The 20,809-nt window shown below is 62.1% G+C and overlaps 1 protein-coding gene across 1 annotated transcript in view; it reads right to left on the bottom strand.

Annotated features, from left to right (window-relative positions):
* The window catches only part of SLC7A5 (solute carrier family 7 member 5), a 32,864-nt gene extending 12,055 nt beyond the window's left edge, over positions 1 to 20,809 (bottom strand). Inside the window, exons 1-2 of the mRNA XM_011290283.4 lie at positions 20,251 to 20,809; positions 7,282 to 7,407 (exon numbers count right to left, since the gene is read on the bottom strand). Of these exons, the coding sequence (XP_011288585.2) occupies positions 7,282 to 7,407; positions 20,251 to 20,794 (670 nt within the window). The 5' untranslated portion in view covers positions 20,795 to 20,809. The remainder of the gene's footprint in view (positions 1 to 7,281; positions 7,408 to 20,250) is intronic.

Below are 20,809 nucleotides of genomic sequence, written 5' to 3' on the forward strand. Positions count from 1 at the left end.
CGGATGGCTGTTGCTTTTGGTGACCACCACCCATGGGAAATGCCGGTGGCTCAGAAGGACCCCTGTGCCCTAGGGATCAAGTGCTGGAACAGGGATAAAATTCAAGGCTTGATATACAGCCCTGGGGTTTCCAGGTAAGCAAGTTTTCAGCCCCAGGCCCCGTAGCCTCAGGGTTCTCATCAAGGAGTCACTCGTGCTGCGGTCACCAGCTCAGCGTTCTGACACGGACACACGGTCCTCCGCCTGAGACGAACGTGCTGGGCACGGAACCCCTGATGTAGAACAGTATTTTCTGGGATTTATAAGCTTGCTTTTGCAGTGTCTAAAATGCCAGGAAAATACTAGCTGCTGGGACCAAACACGATTAAAGAATCTCACTGGGGGCCTCAGCCAGGTCTCTCCCAAATAGCCCATGAGATTTCTATTCCTAGGACCAGCGTGGCTGGGTCATCTGCCGGGACCTCCCTCAGTTGTCTGGGGCCTCACTCTGTCTGCAAAGTGCCCGAGGTCCCTTGGAGGAAGGCGGACACCCCAGCACCGCCAGACCCCGCAGCGTGGAGCGTGGCTGGCGGGCCTCCTGCTCCTGTCCCAGCATGGGCTGGGGCAGGCACCAGTCAAACCTCAGCTAGTTCCTCCAGGCCGTCTCCCGCCCCGTCACCTCCCACAGGCACGGTGGGCCCGGCGGCGGCACACCAGGGACAGAGGGAGGGACAGGAGCCTGAACTGCCTTGAGAGTGGCCGGCTCGCCTGCGTCCCCGGCAGGGCTCCTGGCCGTGCTCAGCCTCGGCCTGTGCTGGACGCCGGCCCAGAAGGGAGACCCGTAGCTCCTCCGGGCTCCCGACCAAATGCTGGCCAAGCACGCGGCCCCTCCTTCTTGACGGGCATCAGAGAGTGGGCGCTGGGTCTGCCGGCTCCGTGTGGCACTTGGCCTGGGCGGCCACTCAGGGACACTGGCTGTGCCTGCCCTCACTGTCCTGGTGTCCTGCTGGGGCTGGAGCCCTAACAGCAGGCATTCTGGAAGGAGGTCTGGAGAGCTGGCGGGAGGCCCCGCCTGCCCGTCTCCAGGCCAGCGAGAAGCGGGCGAGACAGCCACACCTCCGCTGAATGATGTGTGTCGGCAGCTGCACCGAGCCCGGCGGCGACGGGGGCGGTGAGCAGGGGGTGGGGCGCAGCAAAGAGACACAGACTGTCCTAGTGAGGAGGGCAGACTCTAGACCCCACGCGTGGTCTCCAACACTGGCCTGCCCTCGGCAACCAGGGGATGTACGGCCACGTCTGGAGACACTTGGGGCTATCGTGGCTGGGGACATTTAGGGGGCAGAGGCCACGGGCGCTGTTGGACACCCTGGAAGGCAGAGGGCAGCCCCCAGATGGCAACAATTCGGGAACGGAAGCCCGGTCCACACACCGCTGCTCCCGTGGCTGGGGCAGACGCGTGAGCTGCGCCGGCCGTTCACTCCCCCAGACCCCAAACTGGGCTGCACTGGACACAGGTGAATGACAACAGTCCCCCGATGGCCACTATGCTCCAAGCTGACCAGTCGGTCTCTGTCCGCACCAGGCCCCAGCCCACTCTGTGAGCAGACAAGACTGATGGCGATGGACAGACAGACGGCACCTCCCGCTGTAGGCTCCAAGTGGGGGGCAGAAACCCTGGGACCCACAACTGACTGGGTCCCCTGTGCCAGCACCCCTTCTCTGCAATTTTTCTGCAGACCTCGAAGCGGCCTCTAACTGCTGCCTCAAGAGAAGGCAGCTTGCCACCTCGGTGGGCCCGGCCCTCTGCTCGTCCGTGCCGCGGGCTAGCCCGGAAGCCCCTCTGCTCAAGTCTGCCCGTCCCAGCCCTAAATCCCCTAAGTCGCAGCCACTGCCAGCGCCCTCCCGGACGGGCCGCGAGGAATGTGCACGCCAACGCACGGCCAGACGTGCCCGTCGGCAAGCTGTGATGTCCCAGCAGAGCCTGCCTCCCACCCACTGGGACCCCCTGAGAACCGGGGTAATTGGCGGGCGGATGCTCAGAGGCCCCAGGGAGCTGCTCTCAGGGAAAGCCAGCCCAGATCTCTGAGTCACACGGACGCAGCCATGGGAGTCATGGATGACGGGTGGGGGAGGGCACCCAGTGGCCCTTTTTCCCACCAGGGAAGTGTGCTAGACCCGTGGCTCCTGAATGAGGACAAGGGCTCCCTACAGGGTCTGCGGCCCCTGAGACCCAGCCTGACCTCTGTGTGGGAGGAAGGCCTGGTCAGGCGTTCCCAGGCCTTCTCTGGGGCCCCGGGAGCCTGTCAACGCCCCAGTCTGGAAATGGGCAGTGGGAGGCAGCTGCAGAAAATGCCAGAACTCTAGGTCTGGCCAGGCCCCATCCCCACCCAGGGCTTTCCCACAGCCGGACCAGCCCAGGGGCACCCCTCCTGGGACGGGGACACCACGGGAAAGTCATCCCAAACTGGGGAGCATCCACCGTGCTGGAACCTTCTGCCTCTGCTCCCACTTTATCCCTCTGGGGCCCCAGGGGATGGCCGTTTATGCCAAGAGATGTGCTGAACAGGGTCCCCCCAATTCATGTCAGCCCAGAACCTCTGAATGTGACCTGATTTGGAAAAGGGTCTTTGAAGATGGAATTAAGGTAAGGATCTTGAAACGAGATCGTAGATGAGGGTAGGCCCCGGAGCCCACAAGTGTCCTTACAGGACACAGAGGCCACTGGGAGAGGCCCGGGGGACGAGGCAGAGAGGGCACAGTGCTGCAGCCACAAGCCCAGGGACGCCAGCAGCCTGAACAGACACGGAGGAATCCCCCTGAGTTTCAGAGGGAACGCAGCCCTGATTCTGGGCTTTTGTCCCCCAGAATTGTGAGCAGGACAACAGGACACTGTCTGCAGACAGACCGGCGGGCCCCGCTCTGTCTGGGTCAGACTCCCTGGTCTCCGCTCTGTGCCTCACGGACGTGCCTGGGATAAGCTGCGGCCTCGGGCTCCTGCTCTGTAAAATGGGCTGTCACCCGTGGGGCCACCAGACCTCCCGGGCAAGTCAGCTCTGCACGATCAGAGCCCTCAGTGGGCCTGGGGACAAAGCACAGCGAGGGGTCTCCAGCTCCGTCCAGACACCAGCATCCTCGGAGAGGGTGCATCCCGCCGGCCGGTTCACCACGTTCCTCTCTCCCACTGTCCCACCCCGGGGCGAGTCCCAGACGCCCGGTGCCTGTGCTCCAGCTCTGCCTGAGGTCTACGAACCGGGCAGGAATCTGGGTCTGGGAAGGCTGAGAGGTCAGTGCTTGTTCACCTGGCCAGCGTCTGTCGCAGACGCCCCCGTCTTTTAACCCCTTGGAGGAGCTGGCCCCTCGGCCTCGAGATCTGCTGCAAACCTCAAATCCCAGTTGGAAGGGGCCCACTCCCTACTGAACAGGCCGCCAGAGACCCCTGGGAACGAACCGTGCCCAGCGCAGGGCTCTGTGGCTGCTCTGCCCCACCTCCCGTTCCTGGCCGCCCCAGGGCACAGGCGAGCCAGCAGGAGCTTTGATCTCCTGCCACAGGGTGGCCCAAGCAGACCATGTGATTTCGAATCTGTTACAACTCTGGATGCTGAGTTAGTGCAGACGCGTGCAGACCCAAAGAAAAGGCCTCGACTAAAAATTATCGAAGAACATCCACAGGAAAACACCACCAAGCCTGCCTCGATGGTAGCTTTGCCACGCCTTCCCAAGTAGCCCCGTGACCTATGGCTCTCAACGTTCAGCGGGGAGATGGGTCACGGGCACCGGCCACCAGATGATGGCCCTGCCCCACTCCACAGTCCCATCCCTGTTCCTGGGCCACAGGTGACCAGTGCAGGGTAGAGAAACCGAACCCTAGCCCTACATGGCCCGTTATAGGGTCCTGCGGTCCCGGCCTGACCCTGAGCCCCGCTGAAACGAGCCCCGACGTCCTCTGCGAGGGGAGGCTAGGCCTGGGAACACTGAGGGTGTCCGGCCCCCCGCTTTGAGGGGCGACAGCCCACTTCCTCGCTGCCAGGGGCTTGCCCATCCTGCCAGGACCGTCCCCCCCCATCCCGAGCGAGACCCCCTGTCACTTTGGGACGGTGCCCAGACACAGGAGATAATCAACACGGAAGCCAGGAGCTTCCACTTGTGGTACAAACCACGGCCAGGTGTCCTGGCAACTGGGACGAACGTCCCAGAAGCGGGGTGAACTTCTGTGAGCTGCTGGGGGCTCGGGAGGGCAGGGGGCTGGGGGGCAGGACTGCCTGGCGCATGGAGACTGCGCCTCCCACGACCTCCCTCAGCAGAGGGCATCGTGCAGGGGGACGCGGCGAGGGAGGAAGCACTTTTATCTGTACAACTGGGCCGTCCACACTGGCCGCTCTCCCCCCTCCCGATGCTGCAGCCCACGCAAAACCACAAGGGTCCCATTGTGTGCCCCCCGGGAGGGGCCTGGGCACAGGGACGCGCCTGTCGCAACCCGCTCCCACCTTCTGGGCTGGGAAACGCCTACTTGGCTTCGGGAACAGCCTGACCTCGGGGCCACGGCCGCTGCACGGTGTCCAGTAAGGAGCCAACAGAACAAAAGACACAGCAGGTGGAGGCGGCCGGCAGGTACGGGCCTCAAAGGGCCTCTGTGGCCTCCCCGGCCAAGCGGCCCACCCACGCTTTGTGCGGCAGCCACTGGGTCTGAAATGCTGACCTGAGTTCCGTCTCCCCTTCGGAGGACGCTGGGAGCAAATGCAGACAACTCGCGTGACGCTGGGCTCGCAGGCCCGACCCCACGGGGCCCCCCAGCCCCAGCCGCAGGGTAGCTGAGCTGCTCCCACGCGGGACGGCTTGGCCCGGGACCCTGCAGAGCAGTCTCTCTGTTCGACTCTGTGCCTAGCCGCCCCCTCCCGCCCTCAGTCCCGGTCCCGGCTGGCGCCTCGTCCGCCCGCCCGTCTGCAATTCTGTTCACGTGCTGTCTGGGGTCCCCAGCCCACGGCCGAGCTCTGGCCAGCAGGGGCCACCGGGGCCAACAGACTTGTACTCGGGGCCCGGGAAGTTCTGGCGAAGGACGGTGTGATGAACAACTGCTCGCAGGTCTCGAGATAACGAGCCCAGTGGGGCCCACGGCCGACCCATGGCCGGCTGGCCTCAAGTCCCTTCGGCGGCCCTTGGGCCCACCTAGGTGCTGGGGGTGGGGGTGGGGGTGGGGCGGACACCGACCACCATGCCCGGCGGAGCGGGGCGCCCGTGGTCTGCGCGATGCTTGGGCACAACCAAGCCACCAGCACGGGGACCCAGGGCCTCCGGCAGGCGGGCCTACGGACTCCACCGTAGGAGAAGGCGGTCGACGTCTGCAACGACGTGCCCCCCAGAAGGGAAGGCATTTGTCTGGGAACGACATAAATCTCTTGAGGCAAACCAGGAGACCGAGATTCTACAGGCGCTGCCCTGTATCCCAAGTTGAGGAAGGAATTGCTCTGGGGAGGAGGAGGCTTGCGACAGCAACACGATTATAAACATATTAGGTATTCTAGCTGAACAAAAGCCCTTTGCTATCCCTACTGAAATCTGTTTTTACAAAAGTCAGGTCGCCCCCTCCACATTCCTCATCATACCAGCCAAGCAAATACCTTCACGGGCAAATCTTTTGAAGGCCGAGCGTCCTGGCTACACAAAGCCTGGTCGGCTGGGTCCCACCCACCAGGCCGAGCTCCTCACGAGGCTTCAGAGTTATTCAGCCCCGACCAGGGTCCTCGAGACCCGAGGAATAAGGAGAAAGATAAGGTCCTGTCTTAAAGAAGATGCCAGAAGCCGAGCCCCAGGACGGCTCCCGGAGTGCGGCAGGAGCACCCAGAGGCACATACTGGGGCACGTCCCGCCCCCACCCCCAGCCCTGCCCGGGGGGCTCACCCGAGCGTGGGCTTCCCGGGTGATCTGACACCACTGAGGCCAAGGCGCTGGTCGGACACACTCTCAGGATGACGTCCAGCTCCTGAAGCAGCGACCTACCTTCCACAGAAAGTGATCTGGAAATCGGCCGCAATTTCCCCTTCGAGGCCGACAGAACCAGAGCCCGTGGGTGCTGGGTGGTCAGAGTTTCCTACACGTTAACGTGCTCGATGACGCCGATCTGCCCAAACTCTCTGGATTCTTGCTGCCACTTTACTAGGTCAGTGTGGACCAGCACGTGGGCCTCTCTTTACCCCCAGAAGAGGGCCCGTGAGGGCAGGCACTGTGGCGGCCACCGCAGCCCCGCGTGCACCCAATTCTGCGGAGTCACGCGCGCCCCCCTGCACAGGGCCATGGTCTGTGGACGCTGGGTCCCCATAAATCACAGTGCCCCGCGTGGCCATTACAGGGAAGGAAACAGGAGAGTCCGGAACCACAAGATGAATTTCTGGGTGTCAGAGCAGACGCTCAGAGGACACGGCAGGTGTGGGGCCACGAGGGGTCTTCTACCCACTCCACGCCCAGCTAGCCAGCAGCTGGGTGAAGAGGGTGGACGGGAACAAAGACGCCTGCAGCTGCCCACGTGGGGTGTCACAGTGGGGAAGACCGGCACCAGACCTGCAGCTTGGCGCCAGCACGGACCTTGGACAACGTAAACCCAGTCCGAATCCCGGCTCGCCCCCACGACCAGGGGAGTCAGGCTAGGGGGAGCACCGGGTACTGCCTTCCCGCACCCCAGTGCCCTGAGGGCACGCAGAACGGGGCCAATGCAGGGGCCGGGAACACGAGCTCCGTCTGTGTGCCCCTCGGCGACCTTCTCTGAAGGGGCCCTCAGGAGCTGCCCTGCACCAGCCGCTGCGGGATCTCTGACACCCTCCTCCGTCCGCAGGAGAAACCTTACTTCTGTTCCCGGCGCTGCGGGGCCGCACCACCACTGAAAGCCGCCAGACGCCAGGGCCGGGGAGGGGGGAGGGGGGAGGGGGGGTCCCACATCCTCCCTGGGGGCGGCTACGCTTCATCGGACAGGCCCTTAAGATTTGTGCTCCTGGATGCGACATCCGCCTCAGCAACAGGCAAACCAGCAAGGGCTCCACCCCGCCGTGCCCTCCACGCGCTGGGCACAGCGCCAAGGTCACTCTGCGAACCCCCACGTCACCATCCGACCCCTGCCCTCAAGTGTGGGTAGGAGAGTGAGGTTCGGAGGGGACGGGGCGGGTCCGTTTCTCCCCATCGCTCGCGGTGGATTTAACTTGTGGGTGATGCTCAGTCTCTCTACCGATGGCTCAAATGAAACCGTGCGCACACGGGCACGGCGGACGTGCGGGGGCCCGGGGCACTCGGGGACGGGGGCCCAGAGGTTACACTCACCCTTCCCGATCTGGATGAAGCCCAGGAGCACGATGAGGGCCAGCGCCAGGAGCTTGGCGGCAGCGAAGGCATCCTGGACTCGGGTGGCAGCCTTCACGCTGTAACAGTTCACGGCCGTGAGCAGCACTGTAGAGAGAGGACAGCAGTGAGAAGGCAGCCGGCGGGTTCTGCTATGCTTGACCTTCTCCAGGCCCAAGGTCAAAGGCGGAGGACTGTACCACTTGACTCTCAACGAAGCTACAGTCCCACAAGGCCCCCCCCCCCCCCCCCCCCCCCCCCCCCCCCCCCCCCCCCGTCATCAAGGAGTTTCAAGGGATGAATTTCCAAATTTCCACCTCCTACAGGGAGGTCAGCACAGCTGGCCCCGCCCCTCCCCCACCCCACCTGCTGCACACCTGGGCGGCCCCGCCTTCGGAGGGTAGGTTGCAAACGCACATTTGCACTCGGAGGAGGCTGCGCTCGCTGTGCACGCCTCTCACAGTCTCAGCTGTGCACGCCTCTCACGGTCTCAGCACGATTTAGGTGCCCGCACAGCCCACCTCACTTCCTGAAGGCAAGGAACCCTTTCTGCAGAGAGAACCTGCTGGAATCCCACCGAGGAAACAGGTGAGATAGTAGTAGCACAGAACTATTTCACAAGCCAAGTACTGGCACCATGGGGCGATTCTGACACGCGAAGTGGGGACTTAAGGTGAGGCCACAGCCCGGGGCGCGGGGGGCCAACACCACTCAGGCGGGTCCAGCTGGTAAAGAACACAATAGGCACTCACCCCCGCCCCGTCCTACTGCTATTTTCACAGCAAACACTGAAGACAAAATCACACCTATCACAGACGGCCCCCCCCCAGTCCCCCAACGTGGAAGGGAGGGAAGATGGGACTGGGCAGGGGGTGCTGCCCAGGCAGGCTGCTAAACCAGGCTCCATAAGCTCGCCTGGACACGCACACCCAAGCCCCGCCGGGGCTCCCTGTGGGACCCTGGACCTGAGCCAAAGTTGGGATATTCGGGTGTGCAGGAGACACGGGTAAGTAAGTGCTCAGGGACCTCATGGCCACCCCATAAACTCACAGCAAAACAAAATTATACTAGAACAAAGGAAAGAAACAAATGCTCAACACCGAGACCTTCCGATTCACTATCTCTAACTCTCATATGCTCAGGTGGTCTACAATGCAGACAGACGCTCTAAGGGTGAGCTGGTCATGCTCTGGTCCTGACTCTGGGCACGGCACCTTCACGAAGGTGCTAGAAATCGGCTGTGCAGGGACTACTCACAGCAGGAAATCCTCGAGAGCACAGGGCTGGAGCTGGGAGGGGCCTCTCCATGAACCCCCCAGGGCCCCTGCCCTCCCCGCTTCTCTGAGGACTGCAGAAAGGTAAGAAACACTGGCAGGATCTGCTCATGTTTTCTCTCTGCCGGTCACAGCTAACCCAGGGCCGGCAGACCCCAGGTGGCTCCTTTCCCCAGCCAGAGTAATTAAATGTAATTTTACAGTTCGGGGAGCAGGACCCAAAGAAATAAATCCACACTAATGAAGTGGATGAGGCAGTTCAGGTAGAAGAAAACAGGAACTCTCCCCAGCGCGCTCTGGAGAAGATTAAGGCTCCGGCTTCACCGGCCACCTGCTTATCGCTCCAGGAAATTAACCGACACCTTAATAGCACCCTCCCCCACTCCCATTTTCCTCTGCTGCCCTGAGCTCTGGCTGATGCAATGGCCTACCAAGATGGGGCCGTGCACTAAGGGTTCAGGTGGAAACTGTCCTGAGAGCAGTTAGCCGCCCTTCCTAAGCTGAAACAGTCAGAACGTCCCCGCGCTGGGTGACAGCGCAGAGCTGCGACTTTTGGGCCTGGCCCAGCCCCCTGGGCTCCTCGGCTGTGGTTCTGCACCTGCAACCTGCAACGGCCAGGTCCGCAGTAAGATGAGCTGCCTCAGGGCGGCGGGGCTCGAGACACAATGTCCACATCCCCGTCCTGAAGTAGGAGCCGCGCCGGCCAAGATGGGGGACCCAGGTGTGCCCGGGGCAACCAGCACTGGTGACCTTCACTGTGTGGCCCCGGGGAGCGGGCACAGGCTCCGTCCAGGCCCTCAGAGCCAACAGGGAGACGGCTGTGGTGTATTAACCACGTCAGCACTGCCATTCTCAGCACAGAAGACGAAACAGAGGCTCACAGTGGCCCCCCGTGCCCAGGTGTTAGGGGGCAGACCCTCTGGGGCCCTTCTGACATCCCCCAGGAATCGCAGTGAAGGGCAGGGACAGGATGAATTCCCTCTCCCCGCACTGGTACTGATCCAACCTGCCGCAGGGCTGGGATCCAGGATGGAAGGGCCCTGAAGGTGAGGCCGGGCTCGGGGCTGTTCCTTCCTGCCACCCGGTCCCAGGGAGCCTCTGCACACCGAGAGGGTGGGGCCGCCGGGGGCTTTTCCGGGATGGCCTCACATTTCCTTATGTGGGAGTGTGACCACCTTACAGGGGAAGTGGGGGAAGGACTCTGGCGCCTCGGCCGCTCCCCGCCACCACCCCCCCCCAGCCCCAGAGCGTATTCGGCAAGAGGCCGGCCCATTGCATCATTCTTCCATTCATGCCCCGGGAGGGGGAGGGGGAGGGGAGGTGTGGCGTAGCCGAGGCGGGAGCCTGCTTCTTCCGCCAGCCCTGCCCCCCTGAGCCGCGCGCCAGGCTCTAGAAACCCGGAACGGCACTGCCGGCAGAGCGCCACCGGCTCTGGTGGCACGACTTGCTCCCTGGGGTCTCTCCACACCTCTCCCCGTTTCTCAGGCTCCAGGACGGGGAGCCGGCTTGCCCAGAGACCCCAGCTCACGGGGGCAGGACAGAGGCCAGGGCCCCTCCGTCGGGAGTGAGCCCTGCCCGCGCCCAGACCTGACCCGCTGCTCCAGCTAGAACATCCTGAGCCCCAGGCAAGGAGGGCCGGCGGGCTGCAGGCTGGAGGGGAAGGGAACTGATCACAGAACAAACAGGACCTTGTAACACTTACTTCTTTTAGAAAAGGGATTGAAACATCTGATGAAATTCTAATGTTCACTTACTTTTGGCCAACGAGTAAATAAATGCTTGAACATCCTCCTTAGTGTTCCTTTTTAAAACAGTTTCAAAATGAAATGTAATCTTAAGTAAATACACGAATTCATCAGGGACCCACTGTCCTGTGGCCTCAACAGAAGCAGCCCTGGGGTGCCGTCCAGAGCAGTGTCCGTGCATTCCGGCCACCCTGCCTTTAAGCTCCTACACCTTGACAAGATGCCTTCAGAAGGGGGGGGGGCTGCTGGGACTCTGGGTGGGAGCCCTGCAGGCTAGCTGTGTTGTCCCCGTCCCCCGTGGACTCGCAGCCCTCCCCGGCCGGGAGAGGACAGGTAACCGCGGGGCACGGCCCAGCAGGCCGGCTGACAGGCGGATGCGCTGTCGGGGAGCTCCCCACGCTGGCACCCCCAGATAAGCACGATGGAGTTGGCACGCAGAGGCAGCTGGGCCAGGGAGATAAGCCGGCTTTGGGCTGCCTGAGGACAGCCGGGCCGCCAGGCCGGCATCCACACCGGGAACTTGTCCTTCAGGGGTGTGTCTGTCCCATCCTCGTCCTGCCGTGACCTCGACCACCTCGCAGGCCAGCAGGGCCCCCACTTGCGACCCTACCTCCTGTCCAGATACACCTCGACGGTGGGCAGTGCTGCCCAGTGAAGGGGGACAGCCCCACGGCCTCATAGGACACCTGGTCACAGTCAGAGCCTGCCCCCGGCTCCAAGCCCGACTAGGGGGCTTCCGTTCCCGTCTGCAGACTCCCCCTCCTCGACCCTGAGCACAGGGTGTCCTGGGGGTGCGGCCACCGGTGGTGTCAGATGTGACTCAGGACACGCTCCCCACTCTGCTTCCCCAGACCTAGTGGGGCCACCTTCACAACAGCACAGGTGGCTGTGAGTGGGGGAGGGGGGAGCATACTCACCACCACCACTCAGGCCACCAGCCTGCTCCTGGCCCTGGCCTCTGCCCCTGGGAGGGGGTTATGTGAGCAGGACCCAGCCTGGCCCCACCTGACTTCTAGAAAACGGCCTGTTAGGTGTTCTGTTGGCTCATTCGGCTGTTCCCCTCGCGCAGAGGGGAGGCTCAAAATGCAAGGGGAGCCTGTTTTCATTTAAAAACAGCAAAAGAAAACGCAAAAAAAGCACCCCAACTGAAGGTACCCTGCTGATGAATTTATCAGGCCCAGTGATCAGGCCCGTGCTTCCTCAGGTAACAAAACCAGCAAGGATCTTAATAGCAAAACAGTGTATGAGCACCCACTGTATACTCAGACTCACTCTATCGTTCAGTGCCCTCCACGCACAGAAGGTGGCCCATTCCCTCTGCTGACCTGAGGTCACATACACCAGGGGAGGTCATAAGCAAGTCCAACAGAACCATCCAGAAGCACAGCATCTGGCTACTGGCCAGTACCTGCTGATCAGGAAATCAAGTCCAATGTCCCCCCAGGCGGCCGCAGTGATGGACCCACCTCGTTCCTGGGCCAAGGGTCTGCAGGGACTGTCCACCCCCCCCAGGATGGAAGGACCCAAGGTCAGAGCCCCCAAGCCTAGAACCTCACTGCCTGAGTCCTGCTGAAGAGCCGCTAGTGAGCGAGGCCATCTCACACAGGTGGGGGACTCACTGGCAGGAAATGGCCAGATGGCACGGAGACGCAGGCAAATGAGCGCTGTTTGACCAGAGCTTTGCTGGCAGGCGGGAGGCAGGAGAGGAAGTGGCCGTCAGGCTGTGTCAGTTCCAGGAAGCGCGGCCAGCCTGGTCCCCCGGGTGTGCCTGGGGCAGCCCCGGGCCAAGGAGCAGAGCCGGCCTAAGACCCGGGCTCCAGAAAGCGGCCAGGCTGTCCCTTGGAGCCTCCCCCCCGCCCCAGTCAACATCACGGTGTTCGAACCCCAAGCCTCGGCTGCAGGTGGCAGCTCCCGGGGCAGCAGCCGGTGACCGCACACTTGCTTAGGCACTGCGAGCGCAGGCTGGCATGGCCAGGCAGCGGGCGGAGCAGTCATCCAGGGGCCTGACTTCCGAAGGGGCGCCCAGCCGCTCGGCGGGTCTCGTTCTGCCTCTGCCGTCTTTACGCAAACCCACCCAGCACGCGCAGGGGCCCAGAGCTCAGCAGGTGCTCAGGAGTGTGGGGCTCGCTCAGGTCCAGACGTCCTCGGGCTCACTGCGAGCCCCCTTCCAACAGAGCTTGGCAGCCGTGATCACCTGCCCCCCCCTTCCTCCTTTCCTGCCTTAACTTTCTCGTCCCTGCCAACGCAGATAGGGTCTCGGGCTCCAGGGGGCCCAGAGGCCCCTGAGGGTCTTGTAAGAGAGCCAGTCGGGGCCCTACTCCAGAGCGTGAGATTCCAGCCAAGAATCTGCATTCCTAACTGTCTTGGTCCAGAGATCCCACTCGGAGAACCCGAGGGCAGCTTCACCTTTTTTGGGCTCCAAGAAAATGAGTACGTGGGACCCAACAACACCCCGGAACCATCTGAGAGGGCCGACCTCACTCTGGAATGTGCTAGAACACTGAACCAGTTCAGGTGACAGCCTGGCTCCAAGGAGTTGTTGAGATGGGACCCAGGGCTCCCTCGGCTCCCTTGGCAAAGAGGCCACTGCCTGTGAGAGAGGCCAGCGGGGACACCGGCTCTCAAGCACCCCCCCCACCCCACCCCCAGGTCTTGCTGATTCACTGCTTTTCTGTGAAAAGAAATGACTGATAGGCTAATATCACATTTTCAAATTGCCCAGAACACTTGGCTTTTCAAGTTCAAACGACCAGCCCTGGAGTACATGTTTCCGTATTTTTTTTTTCCATTTTTAACCAGGGCTGGGTGACAGCTGACCCCACGGCCCGGCAGGCCGGGGGTGGGGGTGGGGTGGGGTGGGGGTGTCGGCCAGCCCCAGGAACGGGGCTGACGCATCCGTTCCCAAACACGCCAGCGAGAGGCAAATTCGGTGTGCTCCGAAATCTGCCAGCGCCCCGGCAGACAGCGACTTCTCACTTTGGCGGGCTTTTCTGAAGCTCGAGTCCTGGAGAACGGGGGAGCTCTGCCTCAGCTCTGAGCGCCTCCCCGCCTTCTGACCTGCTGTGCGATCTGGGGCAGGCTACTCGGCGCGTCTGGGCCGCCTTCCTCACGGCAGCCGGGGGCGAATTCAACATGCGGGCTCACCGCAGGGTGTGCGGGTCTGTGCGGGACGGACCAGGCCGTTGCTCCCCAGACCCAGTGCCTGGCGATCTCCGCGGTGGCCCAGAACCACTGCCCCCCCCCCCCGGCACTTTTACTAAAGAAGGAAAAGGGGAGAAGAACCTGCCGGAGGTGCGGCGCCCGAGGGTGAGAGCACGGCCGAGCATCCAACCTGATGCCCTCCCCTGAGAGTCGGGTAAATGGAGCTCAGAGAGTTGTCTGACTTGCCAAAAGTCACACAGCCGTTACCAAGGGAGTGGGGAGAGACGCTCAGGTCTCCCAAGTCCAACTCTCGAGCTCTGGCCCCTGGAGCGGGGGCTTCGATCCCGGCTCCTCGCGAGAAGCACCACCCAGCCCCCCACCTGCTGACTCGGACGTGCAGTCAGGCTGACACCCACCGATGGGGGCAAATCCCACAGAGACCCACCCACCACGCGCACACGGGTGATTCAAGTGTCCTGGGCACCGTCTAAAGGGAGGGGCCGGGTGGGTGCAGGGCAGTGTCCTGTGCTGGTTTAGACCAGAGTCTGAAGCAGGCCGTCCCCTCAGCGTGGGGCCTTGGACAGGTGTCTGGCGCTCTCTGGATGGTGGGTTTCTCGCGCGGGCCCAGAGGGACCGTGCCCAGAAGAGTGCCAGCCAAGAGCATCCCGGGTGGGCATCCCCCCTGCGGGCCCCCCATTAGGCGACAGGGCCTTCCTGGAGCTATAGTGTCTCCCTCCCACCGGGTAAGGTGGCCCCAGGACAGGGTCCAATCCCGACTCTGCTCCCTGGCCTCCAGCCCTGACACTGCGAACTGTGGTCTTCGCGTAGACCGGATGCCGCGGAGGCTCCGCGAGCCCCGCCACCTTGGAGAAGAGCCAAGGCTGACAAGCCCTCCCCCTCCGTGTTCCGAAAGCGGCTGTCAAGAAGCCAAGAAGCCCCCGCCCCTGGGACTGGAGACCCTCACCCGTGACAGGCCCGACGCGGGCCCTCAAACCGCCTCTGCGCCCTGGCAGCGACGAGCGCAGCCGCCCTACCCCACGGATCCGCCGGAACAAAACGCCCACTGACCAAGCCGTGGTCCGGCCTCCCGTCCTCCCCAGACCCCCGACCCCGGTGCCGCTCAGGGAGAGCCGGCAGCCCGGCCTCTGGGTGGGGGGGACACTCCTCTAGCAGCACCCCACCTGGCCGCTCTCCCCCCACCCCCACCCCGGACCCTTCCCTTAGCTCCGGGGGGGGGGGCGGGGGATGTCTAAGATGATTGTAGGAAGACCCCCCCAACCACACACACACCACGCCCAGGGCCTGCTATCGCGTGAGTGCTGCTGCACGGGTGCCCAGATTACAGGTGGCTGCAGCCAGCCACCCACCCGCTGCAACTACAGGACCCACACCTCACAGGGCAGGGCCATAGCTCCTGGTCCCTCCCCCAGCCCGTCCACTGCTGCCCTCCCCAGGCACATCTGCCCTGTCGTCTTTCATTTCTGGACGGTCCCTGTCACCTGCCCCCGCTGTGATGAGATGGTTGACTCACACCCTCCACAGGATCGGCCTGTGCGCCCCTGCTCTGAGCTCTGAAACACCGGCCCGGAGAGGCTAAGCGCCCAGCCCCAGGGACTCACAGAACTTGCCTCTGCAGCAGCCCTGGGCCTTCCAGATCACTCAGGCTGGATGTGAATGTGTCTGCCAGGTTCGGGCAGCTCACACAGACCTGGACAAACGCGAGGCCGGCCAGAAGGTCGCAGGGGGCTTCAGGCTCATGTTTCTGGGCAGTGGCCTCGGTTCTATACTGGCTACGTGTTGAGGGACTCACGGACAATCACAGACAATCAGCTGGGTCCCAGCAGCGCCAGATGTCTGCCAGCAAGCAAGGTCAGGCTGACTCGGGAGCACAGATCAGGTTGCAAACACGCGCCAGGAGCAGGAATGGGAAGTTGGTGCCCATTCCTCACCTAGCGGGAGGGGTGGGTGTGACCCAGGTCCACAGGGACAGGCATGTGTGACGCGGGTGCTGGAGAGCCACCTGGGATAGCCAGCCTCCGAGCAAGAGTCCAGGATTCTGCCGGGAGCCAAGAAGCTGCTGGACTGGGTGGTGGTCTGGGGCGGGGCAGGGCTAGTCCTGTCGGCGGGATGAAGCCTGGGGGTGGGGACGAGTGCGCTCTGGGTGGCACCCTGGGCCAGCAATCCAGATGAGGGCGTGAAGGTCATGCCCCCTGAGGGCGGAGAATCAGGTATACCCCTGGTTCCCAGCACCTGCTATGGGTCACAGAAGGGGCATGGGGACTGGAGGTCAGCGTGGGCACAGGAAGGGGCGCACGCTGGGGGGCAGCGGTCCACCCACCCTGCTCCAGAAGCTACTTTGCAAGGTGAAGACCTGGAGAGAAGAGGACAGGCTCCCTAGGCGGCTCTGCATCCAGGCTCTGGGGCTCGGTCAGGGGGAAAAGCACTTCCCAGCGAGTCGGGGCCCATGTCTCCTCACCCCGGCTGACTGGGCGCCCACAGGTGGCGACCCTGGCATCTGCCGCTCTCGCCAAAGATGTGGCCTGGTGTCCCCACACACGTGGTGAGAAAAGGCAGTTCAGCACGGACAGTGCCATAGCCCCGGGCTCTCGGCCCACCGCTGCCTCAGTTTCCCTGGCTGTAGAGAGGGGAGGAGAACACTGGTTTCAAAGGCTGGGGCAGGAGCCTGTGAGAGAGGTGCGAGTTCAAGCACCGCCGGCTTGGAGACGTCAGATCCACCCCCGCCACCGTCTGCGGGCTGGGGCGTGAGAGCCCCGTGACTGGGCGCGCTTTGGAGTTAATACGCCCGCTCCGCATTTCTGCCCAGAGTCTGCACATTCCACTGGATTATCAAAGGGGGTCCGTGACCCGGGGAAAACAGGGTCAGAAATGCCCACCCAGCGTCTCCCACTTCTCTTGAGGTCACGCGCTTTTGTGAAGTACCCCACAGGCCTCAGCTCCAGTCCCGTGATTCGGCGTGACTGGCTCTGCGGCCGGAGCACGTTCGTGTCTGGCTGGGAAAGGCAGATTTCAGCGCTCATGACTGGGCTGTCATCTGCACTTAGTTCACAGCTTGCGACTCTGGGGACACCAGCTCCTTGGAAACACCCAGAAGCCTTTGCCTCGTGCAGAGAGGGATTTGGCCCTGGCGGCCAGCAGGCGTTCAGACGCCCCGAAGCAGGCGATACAGTGGTCTACACATTGTGCAGTAGGGGTCTCACGCCTCCAGGAGCAGGTCACTGCCCGGAGCTGATGCAGAAGACTGGGGGTGGGGGGGGGGGGGTACGGCCATGGCCTCCCCTCCCCCACTGGCCATCATCCCAATGGACTCACCCTCAGCAGGCCGAAACCCACAGCCAGCCAAACCCACCCCTTATCTGTGCCCTTCACCTACAGGACAGCCGGTCTCCTGCCCCTGAGGCAGGGAGGGACGATTTGTGTGACAGGCATTTCGCAACTCAGACCCCAGCCCCAGAGGGGACGCTGGTGTTCACCTCTGGCTTTTTCCTGCCTTGTCTCCGTTCTCCCTCCCTCCTTCTTTCTGCCGAACTGGAACAGACCAAGTCCTAAGGTAGCTCGAGGTGAAAGGTGAACACCAGACAGAGAGCAGCGTCGAGAATAAGTTGCAGCCACCCTGTGAACTGGGGACTCTGTGCCGAGTTCATTAAATGCCAGGCAGGGCCGTGACCCATTCCCATTTCACAGATGCGGAGTCAGACCGGGACGTCCGAGTGGATCTCTTGAGACGGAACCCAGCTCTGCTCACGTGCAGGGCACAGCCACCCCACGTGTCTCGCGCGAGAAGGCAGATCAGAGTGCTTTCCAGACCCCACAAAGGCCACCACCCTGAAGGGGACCACTCCGAGTTCTACAAGTGAGTCTGAGCTGTGGCTCTCCCAGTGGGCCCAGTACCCACCCACCCCCCCGGGAGAGGAGGGTGGGCCCCCAGCAGCCTGCAGCCACTTGCCTGACACCTTTGTGTGCAGGGTAGGGGTGACTATGAGAGGGGTGCCTCTCCCTTGACATAAAAGACCCAAGCAGGCGTCTGGACCTTGGGCCAGCTCTCGCTGCGGCCTCAGTTTAAAAACAATTTTTTTGTTTGTTTATTTATTTATTTATTTATTTATTTATTTATTTATTTATTTTGAGAGAGAGAGAGAGCAGAGAAGGGGCAGAGAGAGAGACTCCTAAGCAGGCTCCACACCATCAGCACGGAGCCCGATGCGGGGCTCAAACCCACAAACCGTGAGATCGTGACCTGAGCCTTGACCGACTGAGCCACCCAGGTGCCCCCAACACTGGACCCATTTTGCAGAGAAAGCCCACACAGGGAGGTCAGAAAAACTGCCAAAAGCCAAGTGAGGCTGGCGAGAATCTCAGCTCCGGTCTGAGTGACTTCCGCCCAGAAGGCGGACCCAGCAGTATCGAGGTTTCAAGCAGACCTCACCAACTGTCTGTGGAGCGAGAATGTAAACCGAGACTCAGGCCAGATGCCACACGGCCATCGGGAAAGGCGAACGCAGCGAGTTTCTCTCACCTTTACCGCCGAGAAACCCCAGAGCCACACTATGGAGGGGCCCCATTATCGGTCGTCTCGGACAGACTTAACAAGAAAAGGGCTTTTATTCCCACCGATATCTCGAGACAGCAGGACCAGTCTACGCACCAAAGCCAACCTGTTTCAGAACACCACTGTTTAAGCAGCAGAAAGCAACTTACGGTAGGATATGCCCAGGGCACCAAAAGACCGACCAGCAAAACGGAGAACTTTGCTCTGGCACCCAGGACACGCTGCTAGAAGGAACGGGCCACCAGGCCCTTCCACGGGGTCCCACAGGGATGCGCTAGGGGCGGAAAGCAGTGCGGAGCGCCCTTCTTCTTGAGTAGAAATTCTAGAACCCGGGCCTTTGTGGGATACTTGAAGAGCACTCAGACACTTTCCGCGTGCCCCTATAAGGACAGGCCCGCCCCCCTGGACACCCGTAACCTTTCTCCCTGCTCAGTTCAGGGCGGCCTGTACCAGCGAGCTCTGAGTTCTGTGAGCCTTGGACCAGCCCTTGGCCCTTTCCAGACGGAGTAAGGCTCTAGGCTAGTGCTCTGCCTGCGGCGCGTCCCATTCTGTAATGGAAAATCCTCTCTCCGTGGGAGAAAGCCACCCACATCCACCCACGAGGTGCTTCAGAGAAAAAGAGCCACAAGGGCTGATCGCCACGTGGAAACTGTAGCCCTCGCTCACAACTCACACTGGCATTGCCACAGCGCCACGGGGTGGGGGTGGGGGGGGGCGCCGGGCGGCCGGCAAGGCTGTACCCACCACAGTCCCCCTGCAATCCGTCTACTCAAACCCAAGAGCTTCAAAAAGTAAGGGATTGATTTTTAAAAACTAGAGAACAGGCACTTTAAAGATACTATTTACTTCACTACGTTCTAGGCCCAGACGTTAAATCGTCTTGTAATGATAATATTGCATCATAAAGTCGTCCTGCCTTTCGATGGGCTTTTCCCTACACGGCCCAATGTGTCATCCCATAAAAAGCCTCATCTCAAACCTACCAGAAGCCACGGGTTTTCCTGTGTTCAACCAGATCGACTATTGCTGTAACTCTCCCTAGATTTAGACCAAAGTTTTTTTTAAGCTGAGATTCACATCACTGAGCGAGACCGCCCCAAAAAAGGCAAGTAACGCTCCTTCAGCCGGCGTGGCTGCTCGGTTCAGGGTCTCAGCAAAGCGTGTGATGTCAGGCAGCCGAGCAGAGCTGCACGTGGGGTTCTGCTTCCTGGACTCCCCACTGTAGGAAACGTGCCTCCCCCTACACTACAGCGTGGCTCTCGTGGGAAACCCGGTCCACACACGCCAGAGTCCCCGTGGCACCAGCAGGCACTGCCGATCAGAAGCCACTCCCAGTAACGGCCCGGTCCCTGAGTCTCCTGGCTGGGACCCCGGCCCTGAATGCCCAGAGCCCTGCTCACCCTGGACCTGTACCCACTATCAACATTCGGGCAAATCTTCAAATCAGGTGGCAGGCAGTTCTGGAAAGCTGGCTGCTTCCACCTTGCAGGGCTCCTAAGAGGGGGGCCAAGGGGCAGGTGTAAAAAGCCCCCCCCCCCAGCCGAAAAGGACAGGAAAGTCACATGGCATTTGGTACAAAAGACTTCTTTTGAAATCCCACGAGAAGACTTTTGGAAAGCACTCATGGGTGAAGAACGAACCAGGACTGTGCCCACCAACATACCAAGACCATGCCCAACATTAGGAATATGACCAGGGGCTGTTTCTCTGCACAGCTTGGGACCCCCGAAACCCACCCTCCACCCCCAACACACACAAATCTAATTTGCTGCCAACTCCCCCATTTTACTACTAACTTTGACACTGCTGCCCAACCCAGCAACTCAGAATTCTGTCCCCACCTGTTTTGTATGAGCCAGCCTCTGCTGACTCCTGATAAGCCGCTTTGGAGAGCAGAAATGAATGAATTTTTTTTTTCTTTGACTACAATTTTTGTGATAAGCGGTCAGCACCGAGAACCTCAAACGGTAAATGTGTTTTCAGACACTACCCGGAGCGGACGCTATCCAGAGGCAGGGACGTGTGCTCCAGCCTCTCTGAATGAAGCGGCTGAGGAAGTGGAACGTCTCGGGGACCCTGAGGGCTGGGACCCTGCTGACTCACCGTTGACTTCCCAAGGCACACGAATGAATGAGACCCACGTGGGTTCTGGGAGCGGCGGCCTCAGCCGCGCGGCGCGGGGCACGCCCGCCCCCGCCGCCGCCACCCCGAGGTCGGTACTTACGCACGCAGAGGCAGGCCACGAGCTTGGCGGCCTCCTCGGGCACCGGGCAGGTGGGGAAGAGCGGCTTGAGCAGGTAGGTGGCGAAGACGAGGGCCACGATGTACTGCGAGGAGGGCCGGATGATGAGCAGCTCGATCCAGAGCTTCAGGAAGGCGGGCAGCGAGCCGTAGACCTCCAGCATGTACGCGTAGTCGCCCCCCGACTTGGTGATGGTGGTCCCCAGCTCCGCATAGCAGAGCGCCCCCACGATGGAGAAGACCCCGCACACGGCCCACACCACCAGCGCCAGCCCGGGCGAGCCCGCCTCCTTGAGCACGCCGGTGGGCGTCACGAAGATGCCCGAGCCGATGATCGTGCCCACGATGATGGCCACGCCGTTGAGCAGCGTGATGCTGCGCTGCAGGGTCACGCCCTCCGCGCCCTCGGCGCCCTCCGCGCCGTCCCCGCGCCGCGCCGCCAGCATCCGCTCCCGCGCCTGCCGCTCCTCCTCCTCGGCCGCCGCGGGGGCCGCGGACGCGCGCCGCTTCGGGCCGGTGCCTGCCATGCCGCCGGCCGGGCC

Source organism: Felis catus, chromosome E2 (genome assembly GCF_018350175.1).
Source record: "Felis catus isolate Fca126 chromosome E2, F.catus_Fca126_mat1.0, whole genome shotgun sequence".
Taxonomy (NCBI): Eukaryota; Metazoa; Chordata; class Mammalia; order Carnivora; family Felidae; genus Felis; species Felis catus.